General features: G+C 36.9%; 1 protein-coding gene across 7 annotated transcripts; it reads left to right on the forward strand.

Moving 5' to 3' along the window:
• Positions 1-4: 4 nt before the first annotated feature.
• LRRC71 (leucine rich repeat containing 71) lies at positions 5-18,411 on the forward strand. Of its 7 annotated transcripts, none has more exons than XR_012851414.1 (18): positions 5-180; positions 359-444; positions 1,888-1,923; positions 2,420-2,554; positions 2,817-2,957; positions 3,524-3,599; positions 3,699-3,773; positions 4,184-4,252; positions 4,504-4,663; positions 4,861-4,944; positions 5,025-5,114; positions 5,235-5,366; positions 5,633-5,744; positions 5,875-5,957; positions 17,299-17,416; positions 17,589-17,710; positions 17,803-17,977; positions 18,130-18,214. XR_012851414.1 is itself a non-coding variant. In XM_075844395.1 (17 exons), the coding sequence occupies exons 2-17, from the start codon at positions 378-380 to the stop codon at positions 18,241-18,243; spliced, it is 1,611 nt and encodes a 536-aa protein (XP_075700510.1). In that variant the 5' UTR covers positions 5-180; positions 359-377; the 3' UTR covers positions 18,244-18,411. The 7 variants fall into 7 exon arrangements, 5 of the variants coding, with proteins under 5 accessions (XP_075700510.1, XP_075700508.1, XP_075700511.1 ...); XR_012851415.1 differs by having other exon boundaries at positions 17,803-17,935; positions 18,130-18,213; XM_075844395.1 differs by lacking the exon at positions 17,803-17,977 and having other exon boundaries at positions 18,133-18,411.
• Positions 18,412-23,674: the final 5,263 nt, after the last annotated feature.

Raw genomic sequence — 23,674 nt, forward strand, 5'->3', positions numbered from 1 at the left:
CATTATAACTTCTATTTCCCCTGCCATGAAGCTGGCGCCGCCATATTTCTTTCTCCTGCCCTTTTTCCGGGGAGAGGTTCCGCCTCAGCAGCTGATTGGCTGATTCTGAACTCTGTAGGGGGGAAAAAAAATCCCCGCCCTACGTAGTTGCCATGGTGACCGGACGCCGAGACTATGGAGGTGCGTCCATGTCCTGCATATAATGTAATGAGCGACGTTATAATGATCTGGTGTGATAACTTATTATACGCGTCTGTATGTGGCGGAGCTTCTCAGTATATGGACATTATATGATCTAGAGCTTCCCCGCTTGTCTGACATTAGACTTAGGAGCTGACACTTCTCCTGTTCCTTGCAGCATCATTAGTATTGTGACGATGGGGAAGAAGACGGATAAGAAAGACAAGACATCGAAAGACAGCGATGATGACCCCAGAAACGCAGGTAACCGCGGAAGTACCGCAACGTGTTAGGGAATAGCGCTAGAAGCGACCGTCCCATATACATCTCTCCGTATACGAGACAACGCGACTACCGCGTCTCTGATGTCTCCAATCACAGGACACAGCTGCCGTCAATAGCGCCGCAACTCTGCTGGTGTTTCCACTTATACTGGGGCCGATTTGGGCAATAATTATGTATCTAAGCCTATCATGTGTGATACTGTCTGCTGAGCCACTGTATCTAATCCTATCATGTGTGATACTGTCTGCTGAGCTGTGTATCTAATCCTATCATGTGTGTTACTGTCTGCTGAGCTGTGTATCTAATCCTATCATGTGTGATACTGACTGCTGAGCTGTGTATCTAATCCTATCATGTGTGATACTGTCTGCTGAGCTATGTATCTAATCCTATCATGTGTGTTACTGTCTGCTGAGCTGTGTATCTAATCCTATCATGTGTGATACTGTCTGCTGAGCCACTGTATCTAATCCTATCATGTGTGATACTGTCTGCTGAGCTGTGTATCTAATCCTATCATGTGTGTTACTGTCTGCTGAGCCACTGTATCTAATCCTATCATGTGTGTTACTGTCTGCTGAGCACTGTATCTAATCTTATTATGTGTGATACTGTCTGCTGAGCCGTGTACCTAATCCTATCATGTGTGATACGGTCTGCTGAGCTGTGTATATAATCCTATCATGTGTGATACGGTCTGCTGAGCCGTGTATCTAATCCTGTCATGTGTGATACTGTCTGCTGAGCTGTATCTAATCCTATCATGTGTGATACTGTCTGCTGAGCCACTGTATCTAATCCTATCATGTGTGATACGGTCTGCTGAGCCGTGTATCTAATCCTATCATGTGTGATACGGTCTGCTGAGCCGTGTATCTAATCCTGTCATGTGTGATACTGTCTGCTGAGCTGTATCTAATCCTATCATCTGTGATACTGTCTGCTGAGCCACTGTATCTAATCCTATCATGTGTGATACGGTCTGCTGAGCCGTGTATCTAATCCTATCATGTGTGATACTGTCTGCTGAGCTGTGTATCTAATCCTATCATCTGTGATACTGTCTGCTGAGCTGTGTATCTAATCCTATCATGTGTGATACTGTCTGCTGAGCTGTGTATCTAATCCTATCATGTGTGATACTGTCTGCTGAGCAGTGTATCTAATCCTATCATGTGCGATACTGTCTGCTGAGCTGTGTATCTAATCCTATCATGTGTGATACTGTCTGCTGAGCTGTGTATCTAATCCTATCATGTGTGATACTGTCTGCTGAGCAGTGTATCTAATCCTATCATGTGCGATCTAGTCTCTACGAACCGGACAGCACTACATCCCCCACCATCCACCATTGTTGTACACCCGCCCGATCTCTCATATTCTGCCGCTCTCCTTCACGTGTTCTTGTTCTTCTTCCTTTAGGCTTCGGTTCTCAGGACAAGACCTCGCTGACAGCCGGTAAGAACGTATTATGAACCGCTCATCCCCGACTTAAAGGGGAACTCCAACTATAGACAACGTTTCCAGAATATGGAGATTCTAAGAAATCATCTTCTTAAAGGGACAATCCCTCTCAATGTGACCTATTAAAACATATAGAAGAAACAAAGAAGGTTAAGTCCCCTGACCAGGACCCCACCCACTGTATTCTGCTGCAGAACCTCTTATTGAAGGGGAGCCTCATATCAGTCCTTGAGTAACTGGCAGGAAGTTCCCCCTTTCTTCTCAAATAGGTTCTCCCTAATCTGGAGCAGAACTTTTTTAGAAGAGGAACTGGGATCTTCATGTCAATCACTATGGACACATATGAAACTGGGACGCAGGAGTGGGGGAGGGGGTGAGGATTTCCTTATTTTGAGGGGGTTCGGCTTGTAGGGATCTTTGAGCCCCATTTGCTATAATGTATGACATCCTAATACCCTACAATACTTGTACGCGGCCTCCATCTCTACAGAGGACTACCAGTGCACCGGGAACCTGGAGCAGGATTTCACCGAGCTGTGCAGCCGCCTGGGCTATATAGAGATTCCTAAAGTAATCCCAAGACCGCGGCCCCCGAGTACTCCGGCCTCTGAGAAAAATGTGTTCGGTAGGTGTCACCCGTTTCTAACTTTTCGTGGTATTTTTGCTGAAGGTCAACAAATCCACACATTAAAGGGGTACTCTGATGAGAGGCATAAATGTCCGATAGGTGGGGGAGTACTGGGTATGGATGTGTTATAAATCTCTCTGGCCGGAATACCCCGATTAATACTACCAGCTGTTTATATTTCAGCTTGGGGTGGAGTTCTCCTTTACAGTATGCGTCTATGTTTCTCCATTTTTTACATGGTGTTCCTGCTACGAATCAGATGAATCAGACTACACATCCGATAAGGATAGCCAGAGTGGTACGGGCCCAACCAGAGACCGTTACTCTTACTTCAAGCCAAGTATCCGGGTGGAGCTTGAGAGCGACGATGGGCGATCCATCCGAGAAATCTCCATCAGAGGTGATTGATATGTTCTTCGGTTCTTCTGATGTCCAAGTCTTGACCCGTACTGCTTTCCTTGGAGACCCAACCGTTGGAGGTCATACCAAGTCTACTTGTTATTTTGGATGGAAGGCAACCAAATGTCCTTCATGTGTCCTTCATGTCTCCTCGCTTGAATCTATGATTGGTTAGATGGACCTGAATGTTGAGGGATCTAGACAGGGGTTGACCTAATAGTGAAAATCCATGGATCTACAGGAGTCCCCATAGCTAGTTCAACCCCGACAAGCCTTCCCATCCCATGTAGGAGAGAAAATAAGCTTGACCTCCAGGCTACTACCCTCATCATTGCTTCTATGGAGATGGCGAGCCCTGCTCAGGTTCAACTTGTCCATCGTGTAGAAGATGGACCTAAGCATGATCCTCCCCACCAGGGACTCCAGAATCTGTGTCTATAGTACAAGCTCCATTAGATAGAGAAGAACCAATGATGCCGGTTCTTTATCTAATGTGCTAGGGAGATGGACGCCATGTTGGTGACCCTCTTTAAACCCTATAGATCTGATGTTCGGTCTCTGTTCCAGGTTGGAAGATCGATGATAAAATGATGGAGATATTTGCCACGTGTCTGCCGACTCTTCCCAACCTCCATAAGATCAAGTGAGGAAACCATAAGTATTTCTGCTGATCTCCCTCAAGAATGGGTGTTGTACAGCAGTAAGTACGCCATTATTCTGAGTCCTTTATGTCTTCTCCTAGTTTGTGGAACGTCGGCCTCACGGACAAAACCTTCTCCGCGTTCGTGGACGTGCTACAGCATTGTCCAAATGTCAAGTAAGGAAGGGGAACCTCAACGGTGGTGTTATGGTGGGACCATGTCGGGGTTGGGTTTGGTGCTACTTTATGTGCTTGGTCCTCTTGTACATGCAACCGGCCAAGTCAGAAGATACCAAGTCAACAACACCTAGATCATCGCCTCTCCAGACAACAACCACAAGCGAAAGAACATGGTCCCTCAGATCAGAGAGACCTGCCGACTGCGACCAAAAGAGGGATGTCCCGATGAGCGGACCCTTTCTACTACCTCAAATTGCCCCAATGGGCCATTGTAAAGGGGTAGTCTACTTTAGATACCCCCTTTAAATCCCTTAAGTAGTTGATTTTGCTAGGCAATAAGCCTGGAATATATATATTTTTGAGGTTATCCTTCTAGTACATATATAATTATTTTCTGTGTTCACCAGGATCATTTCACTGGAAGGAAACCCACTGGAGGACCAATCGTATCACAAGTTAATCTCAGATGATTTAGGGTAAGTAATGGGTCTTTAAAATCTTGACAGGAAGACTTATAGGAGGTTAGAGGAACACAGGGGTGGGGGGGGGGGGGGGGAACGCGGAAGGCTTTTGATAACCCCAGTGGACAGAGGTGGAACAGGTATCAATGAACTTCTACCAGTGGAAGAGCTTGGAGAACCCGTCCATCATTTTCCTGAAGAGGTGAGTGGTTGTCATGAGGGCATCTGCCAATCCTTCTCATGCACATGTCCTCCCGTCCATACAGGTTGGTCCATATATCGCTCAGAAATAACCAAATCAATGACGAAGGGTCCAAACTCATCAGCCAAGCTCTGAGGAGCCTAAAGATGACCAACAAAAACTTGGCTGCTCTTGTCCTCAGCTACAACCACATCACAGATCTGGGGGCAGGTCACATTGCCCAGGTAAGGAAAAGATCCCCGAGCTTCATCCACCGTCTATCGTTCATTAGGAGCTACCAGATTTCCAGGATGATGGAGCCATGTCATCATTTGGCTTGTCTATGGAGAGATGGGACCAGGGGTGAAGCTTGAGTGGTCCCGAACCCCATGGTTGCAATGCGCTGATCTTAATACACGCTATAAATTGTATTTTATTGTAGGCCTTAAGATTCAACCGATCACTGCTCTCCCTCAATCTCTCCAGTAACCAGATCGGAGATCAAGGGGCGCTCGCATTGGCCGAGGTTGGTAAGGAATCTGGTTTCCTTAGAGGTCCGTGCTGTCATGTGTGTTTAATACAACCTTGTGTCATGCTCTGGTCTAGGTGCTGGGACATTTTGCATTAACACATACAGAAATCGTGGAGAGGAGACGGAAGTTTCTGGAGAAGGAGGCTCAGGAGCAGCCAAGATCGGTGAGGAGCATTACGGGTGTGATGTCCATGGCCATGAGTTGTGGTATCTTTCAGATAACGGGCCGTGTCCACCTGCTTATATCTCCAGTTAGGATTAATGGTTGCATTTTTTTTTTAAAGCCGGGCACATCACGTCACGCTGATGTCAAGAGCGAACGACCACTCAGCCACCACAGCGGCTCCGCTATAGAGAAATCTGAGAAATCGCAAACGCAGAAGGCCAAATCAAGTACCTTAAAGAAGAAGGAGAAGGTGAGTCCAGAGATTGAGACCTCATGTAAAGCATGGACATGCCCTGACCATCCCCAACCATTAAAGGGGTTGTCCCATTAGGACTACCCCTGTACAAATGTCCTTCTTGGGACCCCTTGCCTATTAGCCGTGAAGAACCACTGTTAATATGACTCATCTCAGGAAAACAAAAAGATTAGATGAGTTGATCAGGGTTTCCAATGGGAGGCGTTGTCCCCAAAGACATGATATAACCTTCAAATTTGACTAATGTTATTTGATTCCAGGATCCCCAAAAGAAGGAAGACAAAACTAATGTCAGCAATGTGGCAGGTGGAAGTAACGCAGCAACGCAACCTGGACCAACTAAGAAGGAAGACCCTAAAACAGCCAAAAAACGTAGGTAGCCACGGGTTTATATGTGGGAGAGAGGGGGGTTTGCATATGTTTCCCATAACCTATGGTTACTAAAAAAAATGTGACTTGCTTCCTTTTTCAGTGTAGTAATGACAATTGTGATATCTTATAGAATCGTCCATGCCTGACCAAAAAAACACACGAGGAAAAGCAGTTAAGTCTGCCACCAAGAGAGCGCCATTACCTGAGCAAGAGGTAAGATGTGAGATGTGTCTCATAATGAGGTATCATCATGGACATCATTTCATATTTTTAGAGCAGTATAACACTGCCCCTATATACAAGAATATAACTACTATAATACTGCTCCTATATACAAGAATATAACTACTATAATACTGCCCCCTATATACAACAATATAACTACTATAATACTGCCCCTATATACAAGAATATAACTACTATAATACTGCCCCTATATACAAGAATATAACTACTATAATACTGCCCCTATATACAAGAATATAACTACTATAATACTGCCCCCTATATACAAGAATATAACTACTATAATACTGCTCCTTTATACAAGAATATAACTACTATAATACTGCTCCTATATACAAGAATATAACTACTATAATACTGCCCCTATATACAAGAATATAACTACTATTATACTGCCCCTATATACAAGAATATAACTACTATAATACTGCCCCCTATATACAAGAATATAACTACTGTAATACTGCCTCCTATATACAAGAATATAACTACTATAATACTGCTCCTATATACAAGAATATAACTACTGTAATACTGCCCCCTATATACAAGAATATAACTACTATAATACTGCTCCTATATACAAGAATATAACTACTATAATACTGCCCCCTATATACAAGAATATAACTACTATAATACTGCCCCCTATATACAAGAATATAACTACTATAATACTGCTCCCTATGTACAAGAATATAACTACTATAATACTGCCCCCTATATACAAGAATATAACCACTATAATACTGCCCCCTGTATACAAGAATATAACTACTATAATACTGCCCCCTATATACAACTACTATAATACTGCCCCTATATACAAGAATATAACCACTATAATACTGCCTCCTATATACAACTACTATAATACTGCCCCTATATACAAGAATATAACTACTATAATACTGCTCCTATATACAAGAATATAACTACTATAATACTGCCCCCTATGTACAAGAATATAACTACTATAATACTGCCCACTATATACAAGAATATAACTACTATAATACTGCCCCTATATACCAGAATATAACTACTATAATACTGCCCCCTATATACAAGAATATAACTACTATAATACTGCCCCCTATATACAAGAATATAACTACTGTAATACTGCCTCCTATATACAAGAATATAACTACTATAATACTGCTCCTATATACAAGAATATAACTACTGTAATACTGCCCCCTATATACAAGAATATAACTACTATAATACTGCCGCATATATACAAGAATATAACTACTATAATACTGCTCCTATATACAAAAATATAACTACTATAATACTGCCTCCTATATACAAGAATATAACTACTATAATACTGCTCCTATATACAAGAATATAACTACTATAATACTGCCCCCTATGTACAAGAATATAACTACTATAATACTGCCCACTATATACAAGAATATAACTACTATAATACTGCTCCTATATACCAGAATATAACTACTATAATACTGCCCCCTATATACAAGAATATGACTACTATAATACTGCCCCTATATACAAGAATATAACTACTATAATACTGCCCCTATATACAAGAATATAACTACTATAATACTGCCCCTATATACAAGAATATAACTACTATAATACTGCCCCTATAGACAAGTATATAACTACTATAATACTGCCCCCTATATACAAGAATATAACTACTATAATACTGCTCCCTATATACAAGAATATAACTACTATAATACTGCCCCTATATACAAGAATATAACTACTATAATACTGCCCCTATATACAAGAATATAACTACTATAATACTGTTCCTATATACAAGAGTATAACTACTATAATACTGCCCCTATATACAAGAATATAACTACTATAATACTGCCTCTATATACAAGAATATAACTACTATAATACTGCCCCCTATATACAAGAATATAACTAATATAATACTGCTCCTATATACAAGAATATAACTACTATAATACTGCCTCCTATATACAAGAATATAACTACTATAATACTGCCCCCTATATACAAGAATATAACTACTATAATACTGCTCCTATATACAAGAATATAACTACTATAATACTGCCCCCTATATACAAGAATATAACTACTATAACACTGCCCCTATATACAAGAATATAACTACTATAATACTGCCCCCTATATACAAGAATATAACTACTATAATACTGCCCCTATATACAAGAATATAACTACTATAATACTGCCTCCTATATACAAGAATATAACTACTGTAATACTGCCCCTGTATACAAGAATATAACTACTATAATACTGCCCCTATAGACAAGTATATAACTACTATAATACTGCCCCCTATATACAAGAATATAACTACTATAATACTGCTCCCTATATACAAGAATATAACTACTATAATACTGCCCCTATATACAAGACTATAACTACTATAATACTGCCCCTATATACAAGTATATAACTACTATAATACTGCCCCCTATATACAAGAATATAACTACTAAAATACTGCCCCTATAGACAAGTATATAACTACTATAATACTGCCCCCTATATACAAGAATATAACTACTATAATACTGCTCCCTATATACAAGAATATAACTACTATAATACTGCCCCTATATACAAGAATATAACTACTATAATACTGCCCCTATATACAAGTATATAACTACTATAATACTGCCCCCTATATACAAGAATATAACTACTAAAATACTGCCCCTATAGACAAGTATATAACTACTATAATACTGCCCCCTATATACAAGAATATAACTACTATAATACTGTTCCTATATACAAGAGTATAACTACTATAATACTGCCCCTATATACAAGAATATAACTACTAAAATACTGCCCCTATAGACAAGTATATAACTACTATAATACTGCCCCCTATATACAAGAATATAACTACTATAATACTGCTCCCTATATACAAGAATATAACTACTATAATACTGCCCCTATATACAAGAATATAACTACTATAATACTGCCCCTATATACAAGAATATAACTACTATAATACTGTTCCTATATACAAGAGTATAACTACTATAATACTGCCTCTATATACAAGAATATAACTACTATAATACTGCCCCCTATATACAAGAATATAACTAATATAATACTGCTCCTATATACAAGAATATAACTACTATAATACTGCCTCCTATATACAAGAATATAACTACTATAATACTGCCCCCTATATACAAGAATATAACTACTATAATACTGCTCCTATATACAAGAATATAACTACTATAATACTGCCTCCTATATACAAGAATATAACTACTATAATACTGCCCCCTATATACAAGAATATAACTACTATAATACTGCTCCTATATACAAGAATATAACTACTATAATACTGCCTCCTATATACAAGAATATAACTACTATAATACTGCCCCCTATATACAAGAATATATCTACTATAATACTTCCCTCTATATACAAGAATATAACTACTATAATACTGCTCCTATATACAAGAATATAACTACTATAATACTGCCTCCTATATACAAGAATATAACTACTATAATACTGCCCCCTATATACAAGAATATAACTACTATAATACTGCTCCTATATACAAGAATATAACTACTATAATACTGCCCCCTATATACAAGAATATAACTACTATAATACTGCTCCTATATACAAGAATATAACTACTATAATACTGCCCCCTATATACAAGAATATAACTACTATAATACTGCTCCTATATACAAGAATATAACTACTATAATACTGCCCCCTATATACAAGAATATAACTACTATAATACTGCTCCTATATACAAGAATATAACTACTATAATACTGCCCCCTATATACAGGAATATAACTACTATAATACTGCTCCCTATATACAAGAATATAACTACTATAATACTGCTCCTATATACAAGAATATAACTACTATAATACTGCCTCCTATATACAAGAATATAACTACTATAATACTGCCCCCTATATACAAGAATATAACTACTATAATACTGCCCCTATATACAAGAATATAACTACTATAATACTGCCGCTATATACAAGAATATAACTACTATAATACTGCCCCTATATACAAGAATATAACTACTATAATACTGCCCCCTATATACAAGAATATAACTACTATAATACTGCCCCCTATATACAAGAATATATCTACTATAATACTGCCCCTATATACAAGAATATAACTACTATAATACTGCCCCCTATATACAAGAATATAACTACTATAATACTGCCCCCTATATACAAGAATATATCTACTATAATACTGCTCCTATATACAAGAATATAACTACTATAATACTGCCCCCTATATACAAGAATATAACTACTATAATACTGCCCCCTATATACAAGAATATAACTACTATAATACTGCTCCTATATACAAGAATATAACTACTATAATACTGCCCCTATATACAAGAATATAACTACTATAATACTGCTCCTATATACAAGAATATAACTACTATAATACTGCCCCAATATACAAGAATATAACTACTATAATACTGCCCCAATATACAAGAATATAACTACTATAATACTGCCCCCTATATACAAGAATATAACTACTATAATACTGCCCCCTATATACAAGAATATAACTACTATAATACTGCCCCTATATACAAGAAATACTGCCCCTATATACAAGAATATAACTACTATGTTACTGCCCTCTATATACAAGAATATAACTACTATAATACTGCCCCCTATATACAAGAATATAACTACTATAATACTGCCCCCTATATACAAGAATATAACTACTATAATACTGCCCCTATATACAAGAATATAATATAATACTGCTCCCTATATACCAGAATATAACTACTATAATACTGCCCCTATATACAAGAATATAACTACTATAATACTGCCCCTATATACAAGAATATAACTACTATAATACTGCCCCCTATATGCAAGAATATAACTACTATAATACTGCCTCTATATACAAGAATATAACTACTATAATACTGCTCCTATATACAAGAATATAACTACTATAATACTGCTCCTATATACAAGAATATAACTACTATAATACTGCCCCCTATATACAAGAATATAACTACTATAATACTGCCCCTATATACAAGAATATAACTACTATAATACTGCCCCTATATACAAGAATATAACTACTATAATACTGCTCCTATATACAAGAATATAACTACTATAATACTGCCCCTATATACAAGAATATAACTGCTATAATACTGCCCCCTATATACAAGAATATAACTGCTATAATACTGCCCCCTATATACAAGAATATAACTACTATAATACTGCCCCCTATATACAAGAATATAACTACTATAATACTGCTCCTATATACAAGAATATAACTACTATAATACTGCCCCTATATACAAGAATATAACTACTATAATACTGCCCCTATATACAAGAATATAACTACTATAATACTGCCTCCTATATAAAAGGAATATAACTACTATAATACTGCCCCCTATATACAAGAACATATTTACTATAATACTGCCCCTATATACAAGAATATATTTACTATAATACTGCCTCCTATATACAAGAATATAACTACTATAATACTGCCCCTATATACAAGAATATAACTACTATAATACTGCCCCTATATACAAGAATATAACTACTATAATACTGCCCCCTATATACAGGAATATAACTACTATAATACTGCCCCCTATATACAAGAATATAACTACTATAATACTGCCCCCTATATACAAGAATATAACTACTATAATACTGCCCCTATATACAAGAATATAACTACTATAATACTGCCCCTATATACAAGAATATAATTACTATAATACTGCTCCTATATACAAGAATATAACTACTATAATACAGCCCCCTATGTACAAGAATATAACTACTATAATACTGCCCCTATATACAAGAATATAACTACTATAATACTGCACTCTATATACAAGAATATAACTACTATAATACTGCCCCCTATATACAAGAATATAACTACTATAATACTGACCCTATATACAAGAATATAACTACTATAATACTGACCCAATATACAAGAATATAACTACTATAATACTGCCCCTATATACAAGAATATAACTACTAGAATACTGCCCCTATATACAAGAATATAACTACTATAATACTGCCCCTATATACAGGAATATAACTACTATAATACTGCCCCTATATACAAGAATATAACTACTATAATACTGCCCCTATATACAAGAATATAACTACTATTATACTGCCCCCTATATACAAGAATATAACTACTATAATACTGCCTCTATATACAAGAATATAACGACTATAATACTGCTCCTATATACAAGAATATAACTACTATAATACTGCTCCTATATACAAGAATATAACTACTATAATACTGCCCCTATATACAAGAATATAACTACCATAATACTGCCCCCTATATACAAGAATATAACTACTATAATACTGCCCCCTATATACAAGAATATAACTACTATAATACTGCTCCTATATACAAGACTATAACCACTATAATACTGCCCCTATATACAAGAATATAACTACTATAATACTGCCCCTATATACAAGAATATAACTACTATAATACTGCCTCCTATATACAAGACTATAACTACTATAATACTGCCCCCTATATACAAGAATATAACTACTATAATACTGCCCCTATATACAAGAATATAACTACTATAATACTGCCCCCTATATACAAGACTATAACTACTATAATACTGCCCCCTATATACAAGAATATAACTACTATAATACTGCCCCTATATACAAGAATATAACAACTATAGTACTGCCCCTATATACAAGAATATAACTACTATAATACTGCCCTCTATATACAAGAATATAACTTCTATAATACTGCTCCTATATACAAGAATATAACTACTATAATACTCCCCCTATATACAAGAATATAACGACTATAATACTGGTCCTATATACAAGAATATAACTACTATAATACTGCCCCTATATACAAGAATATAACTACTATAATACTGCCTCCTATATACAAGAATATAACTACTATAATACTGCCCCCTATATACAAGAATATAACTACCATAATACTGCTCCTATATAAAAGAATATAACTACTATAATACTTCCCCCCTATATACAAGAATATAACTACTATAATACTGCCCCTATATACAAGAATATAACTACTATAATACTGCTCCTATATACAAGAATATAACTACTATAATACTGCCCCCTATATACAGGAATATAACTACTATAATACTGCCCCCTATGTACAAGAATATAACTACTATAATACTGCCCCTATATACAAGAATATAACTACTATAATACTGCTCCTATATACAAGAATATAACCGCTATAATACTGCCCCTATATACAAGAATATAACTACTATAATACTTCCCCCTATATACAAGAATATAACTACTATAATACTGCCTTTATATACAAGAATATAATTACTATAATACTGCTCCTATATACAAGAATATAACTACTATAATACTGCCCCTATATACAAGAATATAACTACTATAATACTGCTCCTATATACAAGAATATAACTACTATAATACTGCCCCCTATATACAAGAATATAACTACTATAATACTGCCCCTATATACAAGAATATAACTACTATAATACTGCCCCTATATACAAGAATATAACTACTATAATACTGCTCCTATATACAAGAATATAACTACTAAAATACTGCCCCCTATATACAAGAATATAACTACTATAATACTGCCCCTATATACAAGAATATAACTACTATAATACTGCCCCTATATACAAGAATATAACTACTATAATACTGCTCCTATATACAAGAATATAACTACTATAATACTGCCCCCTATATACAAGAATATATTTACTATAATACTGCCCCCTATATACAAGAATATAACTACTATAATACTGCCCCTATATACAAGAATATAACTACTATAATACTGCCCCCTATATACAAGAATATAACTACTATAATACTGCTCCTATATACAAGAATATAACTACTATAATACTGCCCCCTATATACAAGAATATAACTACTATAATACTGCTCCTATATACAAGAATATAACTACTATAATACCGCCCCTATATACAAGAATATAACTGCTATAATACTGCTCCTATATACAAGAATATACCTACTATAATACTGCCCCTATATACAAGAATATAACTACTATAACACTGCCCCCTATATACAAGAATGTAACTACTATAATACTGCCCCTATATACAAGAATATAACTACTATAATACTGTTCCCTATATACAAGAATATAACTTCTATAATACTGCCCCCTATATACAAGAATATAACTTCTATAATACTGCCCCCTATATACAAGAATATAACTACTATAATACTGCCCCCTATATACACAAGAATATAACTACTATAATACTGCCCCCTATATACAAGAATATATCTACTATAATACTGCTCCTATATACAAGAATATAACTACTATAATACTGCTCCTATATACAAGAATATAACGACTATAATCCTGCTCCTATATAGAAGAATATAACTACCATAATACTGCCCCTATATACAAGAATATAACTACTATAATACTGCCCCCTATATACAAGAATATAACTACTATAATACTACCTCATATATACAAGAATATAACTACTATAATACTGCCCCCTATATACAATAATATGACTACTATAATACTGCCCCTATATACAAGAATATAACTACTATAATACTGCCCCTATTTACAAGAATATAACTACTATAATACTGCTCCTATATACAAGAATATAACTACTATAATACTGCCCCTATATACAAGAATATAACTACTATAATGCTGCCCCCTATATACAAGAATATAACTACTATAATACTGCCCCCTGTATACAAGAATATATTTACTATAATACTGCCCCCTATATACAAGAATATAACTACTATAATACTGCCCCTATATACAAGAATATAACTACTATAATACTGCCCCCTATATACAAGAATATAACTACTATAATACTGCCCCCTATATACAAGAATATATTTACTATAATACTGCCCCCTATATACAAGCATATAACTACTATAATACTGCCCCCTATATACAGGAATATAACTACTATAATACTGCCCCCTATATACAAGAATATAACTACTATAATACTGCCCCCTATATACAAGAATATAATTACTATAATACTGCCCCTATATACAAGAATATAACTACTATAATACTGTTCCCTATATACAAGAATATAACTACTATAATACTGCCCCCTATATACAAGAATATAACTACTATAATGCTGCCCCCTATATACAAGAATATAACTACTATAATACTGCCCCCTGTATACAAGAATATATTTACTATAATACTGCCCCCTATATACAAGAATATAACTACTATAATACTGCATCCTATATACAAGAATACAACTACTATAATACTGCTCCTATATACAAGAATATAACTACTATAATACTGCCTCTATATACAAGAATATAACTACTATAATACTGCCCCCTATATACAAGAATATAACTACTATAATACTGCCCCCTATATACAAGAATATAACTACTATAATATTGCTCCCTATATACAAGAATATAACTACTATAATACTGCCCCCTATATACAAGAATATAACTACTATAATACTGCCCCCTATATACAAGAATATAACTACTATAATACTGCCCCCTATATACAAGAATATAACTACTATAATACTGCCCTCTATATACAAGAATATAACTACTATAATACTGCCCCTATATACAAGAATATAACTACTATAATACTGCCCCTATTTACAAGAATATAACTACTATAATACTGTCCCCTATATACAAGAATATAACTACTATAATACTGCTCCTATATACAAGAATATAACTACTATAATACTGCCCCCTATATACAAGAATATAACTACTATAATACTGCTCCTATATACAAGAATATAACTACTATAATACTGTCCCTATATACAAGAATATAACTACTATAATACTGCCCCCTATATACAAGAATATAACTACTATAATACTGCTCCTATACACAAGAATATAACTACTATAATACTGCTCCTGTATACAAGAATATAACTACTATAATACTGCCTCCTATATACAAGAATATAACTACTATAATACTGCCCCTATATACAAGAATATAACTACTATAATACTGCCCCCTATATACAAGAATATAACTACTATAATACTGCCCCCTATATACAAGAATATAACTACTATAATACTGCCCCTATATACAAGAATATAACTACTATAATACTGTCCCCTATATACAAGAATATAACTACTATAATACTGCCCCCTATATACAAGAATATAACTACTATAATACTGCTCCTATATACAGGAATATAACTACTATAATACTGCTCCTATATACAAGAATATAACTACTATAATACTGCTCCTATATACAAGAATATAACTACTATAATACTGCCCCCTATATACAGGAATATAACTACTATAATACTGCCCCCTATATACAAGAACATAACTACTATAATACTGCCTCCTATATACAAGAATATAACTACTATAATACTGCCCCTATATACAAGAATATAACTACTATAATACTGCTCCTATATACAAGAATATAACTACTATAATACTGCCCCCTATATACAAGAATATAACTACTATAATACTGCTCCCTATATACAAGAATATAACTACTATAATACTGCTCCCTATATACAAGAATATAACTACTATAATACTGCTCCCTATATACAAGAATATAACTACTATAATACTGCCCCCTATATACAGGAATATAACTACTATAATACTGCCCCCTATATACAGGAATATAACTACTATAATACTGCCCCCTATATACAAGAATATAACTACTATAATACTGCCCCTATATACAAGAATATAACTACTATAAAACTGCCCCCTATTTACAAGAATATAACTACTATAATACTGCCCCCTATATACAAGAATATAACTACTATAATACTGCTTCCTATATACAAGAATATAACTACTATACTACTGCTCCCTATATACAAGAATATAACTACTATAATACTGCCCTCTATATACAAGAATATAACTACTATAATACTGCCCCCTATATATAAGAATGTAATCTCTTTATAATGGAGTAGTATATCGTTTCCTCTGTCATGTGAAATCACTGTTAGTTTGTTCAGCAGGCGGAGATAAGCGAAGTCATTAACCCTTTACTGGAACAAGCTGAATATCGAGATGGGAAAGTTTATCTCACCGGAAACAAAGTCCTTCTCAGTCTTAACCTCTCACGTGAGTTAAACAGAATATAATGTGTAGGAGGCTTTGATTAGTATAGAAGGGAGAGAAGTATAACCGCAGCCGCTTATCATCCTATCATATTCCCCCCGGTGCTGTGTCTATGAGATCCACTATATACTATTCTCACAATTGTCAGCACTCTCTTTGCTTTTCCAATCTATAGGTAACAGGGTCACTGAGGAGGGTCTGAAAGGCTTCCTGGCAGCAATGGAGACACAAATACAGGAGACTAAACCGGCGTCTGGTTCCCGGACTCACACGGGACTATTGCGGCTATCTTTATGGGTGAGACTTCCATGCTCTGTATATCGCAGTTACGACGGTGATCATCCAGCGGTCCAATGACCAATTATTGCTATCTAAATTCTGTACTGTAGTGATCAATTCGTTGCAATGAAAATGGATGTGCTTCCACCTAGTGGACTGAGGTGGAACTACAGGAATATTATTTAGAGGGAATCTGTCACGGAGGAGGAACTCTTTACATTAGGGCATCAGACAACCCCAGAGGTACTGCAGCGGGTGCAGCAGCGGAGCGCGGGCTGTATATAGGTAGATAGCCCTGTGTAGTGTGGTTACATAGCGCTGATGTTCTCTCAGAAGTCGGGGAGGCTTGTGGGCCCTCTAATCAAAGGGTCGTAATTGTGTCTGTAGACCCTCTATATGTAGATAGATATATAATGCTGGACCTGTCTTATCTCTAGAAGAACAAGTTTCCAGCAGAAAGCTCGACCTTTGCCCAGATCCAGGAGATTATTCTCGCCCGGGACCCTATCCACAAATCCCCCAGGTCTTCAATAGATGAGCAGACAATGTGACCGGGCAAGAAGACACCAGAGGTTTTTAAAGATGAACAGTGACATCATTGCTCGGAGGAAGTGACATCATCACGTGATTATATGGTTGCTCGTCGCCGGCTGTATAAGAAAATCTTTACAACTATATTTTCTTGTATTTTTTTTAGAACATTAATAAATTCATTCATATTGCCATCCTGCCGCAGGGATTTCCTTTGCTATTGACATGTGGAACCCCTAAAATGTACCACTTCTGGGGAACACTTATCCCCATTTCTACCTCAAAGAAGCTCAATGTAGGGGCAATTGTATAATTATTGTCTGGCACTGTATTTTGACCAAGATTTGTGCCAGTCTCATATCAGTGCCCATATAATAGTACCAGTCACATATCAGTGCACATATAATAGTACCAGTCACATATCAGTGCCCATATAATAGTACCAGTCACATATCAGTGCACATACAATAGTACCAGTCACATATCAGTGCCCATATAATAGTACCAGTCACATATCAGTGCACATATAATAGTTCCAGTCACATATCAGTGCACATACAATAGTACCAGTCACATATCAGTGCACATACAATAGTACCAGTCACATATCCGTGCACATATAATAGTTCCAGATACACATATCAGTGCACATACAATAGTACCAGTCACATATCAGTGCCCATATAATAGTACCAGTCACATATCAGTGCCCATATAATAGTACCAGTCACATATCAGTGCACATACAATAGTACCAGTCACATATCCGTGCACATATAATAGTTCCAGTCACATATCAGTGCACATACAATAGTACCAGTCACATATCAGTGCCCATATAATAGTTCCAGTCACATATCAGTGCACATATAATAGTACCAGTCACATATCAGTGCACATACAATAGTACCAGTCACATATCAGTGCACATACAATAGTACCAGTCACATATCAGTGCACATACAATAGTACCAGTCACATATCAGTGCCCATATAATAGTACCAGTCACATATCAGTGCCCATATAATAGTACCAGTCACATATCAGTGCCCATATAATAGTACCAGTCACATATCAGTGCCCATATAATAGTACCAGTCACATATCAGTGCCCATATAATAGTACCAGTCACATATCAGTGCCCATATAATAGTACCAGTCACATATCAGTGCCCATATAATAGTACCAGTCACATATCAGTGCCCATATAATAGTACCAGTCACATATCAGTGCCCATATAATAGTACCAGTCACATATCAGTGCCCATATAATAGTACCAGTCACATATCAGTGCCCATATAATAGTACCAGTCACATATCAGTGCCCATATAATAGTACCAGTCACATATCAGTGCCCATATAATAGTACCAGTCACATATCAGTGCCCATATAATAGTACCAGTCACATATCAGTGCCCATATAATAGTACCAGTCACATATCAGTGCCCATATAATAGTACCAGTCACATATCAGTGCCCATATAATAGTACCAGTCACATATCAGTGCCCATATAATAGTACCAGTCACATATCAGTGCCCATATAATAGTACCAGTCACATATCAGTGCCCATATAATAGTACCAGTCACATATCAGTGCCCATATTATAGTACCAGTCACATATCAGTGCCCATATAATAGTACCAGTCACATATCAGTGCCCATATAATATTAGCAGTCACATATCAGTGCCCATATAATAGTAGCAGTCACATATCAGTGCCCATATAATAGTAGCAGTCACATATCAGTGCCCATATTATAGTACCAGTCACATATCAGTGCCCATATAATAGTACCAGTCACATATCAGTGCCCATATTATAGTACCAGTCACATATCAGTGCCCATATAATAGTACCAGTCACATATCAGTGCCCATATAATATTAGCAGTCACATATCAGTGCCCATATAATAGTAGCAGTCACATATCAGTGCCCATATAATAGTTCCAGATACACATATCAGTGCACATACAATAGTACCAGTCACATATCAGTGCAGATACAATAGTACCAGTCACATATCAGTGCCCATATAATAGTACCAGTCACATATCAGTGCCCATATAATAGTACCAGTCACATATCAGTGCACATACAATAGTACCAGTCACATATCAGTGCCCATATAATAGTACCAGTCACATATCAGTGCACATATAATAGTACCAGTCACATATCAGTGCCCATATAATAGTACCAGTCACATATCAGTGCCCATATAATAGTACCAGTCACATATCAGTGCCCATATAATAGTACCAGTCACATATCAGTGCCCATATAATAGTACCAGTCACATATCAGTGCCCATACAATATTACCAGTCACATATCATTATTTTTATTTGTATCTGTGCCAGGATGGAGGTTTTGCAGACGTCCATGACACTTTTCCTTCTCTAAACTGTTTCATTTCCCAAAAATCGGTATTATTTTTACAATTTCTCACAGTTTTTACATTTTCAGAAACGTCACAAAAAAATAAATCTGCTGATGTGCGGTAATTGTGAGTCATCCGCGGGAGCCAGCGCTGCCTGCCATTGTTTTAGGGAAGAGACATTTGCTGATCTCGCAGCCTCCACATTGCTTCTGTTGCAGCAGCTCCCGGTGTATCACAGTGGATTGGCGAGCCAGCCTGTGACATCACCGCCCCCACTCCCTGCGTGTGCCGCCGTCAGGGGAAAGTAGGTGGCACGGTGCGTGACGTGGAGCACAACTCCCCACATCCCTCACACTCCAGGACGCCTCTTACAAGATTTCTTCTTTTAGTTGTATCGCAGGAACAGAAACAACAATGCATCGGGAAGGAGAACAATGAGGCCGACACCACAATGGCGAGAAAGAGAAGAACGTTTCCTGTTCTGTTTCTCAGTTATATCTGTCTCTGGGAAAGCTGGGTGACAACCGATTTTGGGAGATGCTCTTTAGATTGCAGTAATGATTGGCCGGGATCTGGTCTTCGTATATTTTATGGGACTGACCTACATATCACATGATTTAAAGGAATACTCCAGACAAAACATATACAGTGTTATGCGGGGCTTAAGGGGGTGGAGCATGACACAAACAGTCCATATGTCATGCTCCACCCCCATCAGGCCCTGCACTAGGAATAACACTGTATATGTTTTGCATGGAGTGTTCCTTTAACCCTTTAGTGACCGGCCTATTTTAGGTCTTAATGACCAAGCGATTTTTTTACGTTTTTCCAACGTCACATCGCAAGCGCTATAACTTTTTTACTTTTGCGTCGACGTAGCCGTATAAGGTCTTGTTTTTTGCGTGAGAAGTTGTAGTTTTTTAATAGCACCGTTTTGGGGTACGTGTAGTTTATTGATTAACTTTTTTGGGGGGGAATAGAAAAAAAAAGCAATTTCGTCACACTTCTTGGCGTCCTAAATTTACGCCGTTTACCGTGTGGTATAAATAACACCATAACTTTATTCAGCGGGTCGTTACGATTACAACGATACCAAATTTATATGGGTTTCTTGTGTTTTATTAATTTTACACAGTAAAAACACTTGTTTTTCTAAATTATTTGTTTTGGTGTCTCCATATTTGAAGAGCCGTAACTTTTTTATTCTTCCGCCGATGCAGCTGTACGAGCGTTTTTTGTTTTTTTTTGCGGAAAGACTTTTAGTTTTTATTGGTACCATTTTGGAGCACGTGCGACTTTTTGATCACTTTTTATCACTTTTTTTTTAGGCAATATGAACAGAAAACAGCAATTTTTGCATTGTTTTTTATTTTATTTGTTACGGCGTTCGCTAAGCGGGTTAAATAATGTAATAATTTTATAGTTGGGGTCGTTACGGACGCGGCGATACCAAATATGTGTAACTTTTTTACTTTTTTTTCGGGTGAAATGAAACGGAATAAAGTCAATTCTCCCTTAAATGTCACGTCTGACCCAAGAAAAAGTGCAGCGCCGCCTTAAGACGATTAAAATAGACCAATCACCGGGTCCGGCTGGTTACACCCCTGAGTGCTAAGGGAATTAAGTCCAGTAATAGACAGACCGTTATTTCTGATGGGTCGGATACGCTGCGTAAAAAACTGCACAGCATATCCGACCTGGAATCCGCAGCATATTCCCTCTGAAAAATCGCATCACATCGTGTTGTGGTTATTTGGACGGAATTTCCGCTGCGGAAAGCAGCGCTTGAAAAAAAACACGTCAACACTTAACCCCTCCCTCTTCTATGCACGTATTCCGGCCTCCCTGGATGAGGTTGTAGGCCATGTGACGCTGCAGCCTGTGATTGGCTGCAGCGGTCACATGGGATGAAATGTCATCCCAGGAGGTCGGACTACAGGAAGTAGGAGGGTGTTCTGGGTAAGTATGATTTTATTTGGTTTTCCGGAGTTGCGATTTTTGTGGCGGAATCACCGCAAAAGTCGCAACACTGGACTTTCTGTTGCGGGTTTTGCATCCCCACTGAATTTAATGGTGATAACCCGCAACGAAAAGCAACTGAGACGCAGCGTAAACGGACATGCTGCCGAGGTCAATTTATTAACGCTGCAGTTTTTTCGCCGCCGCGGCGTAGGCATGGGATTTACTGAATCTCAACCACTTTGCTGCTACTGTAAATGCTGCGGAATTTCCACACAGAATTCCGTTGCGGAAATTCCGCAGCGTTTACGCTATGTGGGAACCCGGCCCATGATTCCATCATGACAGGACTGGCGCAGCGCAAATGTGGTGCCAAGTTTTCAAAAAAAGTCCCCCAGGAAACTATAGATCTGTAAGATGAAATTATAAGGCTGTGTTCACACTGAGTTTTTTGCAGGAGGAAAATTCCTCCTGCAAAAACTGCTCCAGTAGGTCTTCGCACAGTGGTTTGACAAAAACTCGTCAAAACACTCGTCGAGGTTTTTTTTTTCCTCTTTCTGACTCATTGAAATGGGGTTTTGGAGGCGGAAACCGCCTCAAGATGGGTCATGTCGCTTCTTTTTATCGCGACGCGTTTTTTTTTTTTACTTGCGGTAAAAAAAACTCATCCAACTCCCATTGAAATCAATGGGAGGCATTTTCGGGCGGTTTTTGAGGAGTTTTTTTGGTGCGGTTTCCGTGTCAAAAAACTGTGTGAACAGGGCCTAAAGCAAAAACTCTGTTTATTTCACCACAACACGGTGACGTTTCCACCAAACATGGGACTCTCAAGCCATTGAACACCGTGCATAGTGCAGTATATATATATATATGTGTAGGGGACATGACATCATCACAGGGGTCAAATAAGTACACTTACAAACACATTATATAGATCCGAGCAACTTATCAAACAACGAAGATATAGAAAGTGTCACACACACACACACACACACACACACACACACACACACACACACACACACACACACACACACACACACACACACACACACACACACACACCATAACACACACACATACACACATACATACA

This window comes from Rhinoderma darwinii, chromosome 12, assembly GCF_050947455.1.
Source record: "Rhinoderma darwinii isolate aRhiDar2 chromosome 12, aRhiDar2.hap1, whole genome shotgun sequence".
NCBI classification, from domain to species: domain Eukaryota; kingdom Metazoa; phylum Chordata; class Amphibia; order Anura; family Rhinodermatidae; genus Rhinoderma; species Rhinoderma darwinii.

Bases quoted from the DNA above. Each gene is read 5' to 3' on its own strand.
- LRRC71 (XM_075844393.1), top strand. From the start codon at position 378: ATGGGGAAGAAGACGGATAAGAAAGACAAGACATCGAAAGACAGCGAT. The intron at 5,115-5,234 runs GTGAGGAGCATT...TTTTTTTTAAAG, and splicing joins CTCAGGAGCAGCCAAGATCG to CCGGGCACATCACGTCACGC. The intron at 17,417-17,588 runs GTGAGTTAAACA...TCCAATCTATAG, and splicing joins TCTCAGTCTTAACCTCTCAC to GTAACAGGGTCACTGAGGAG.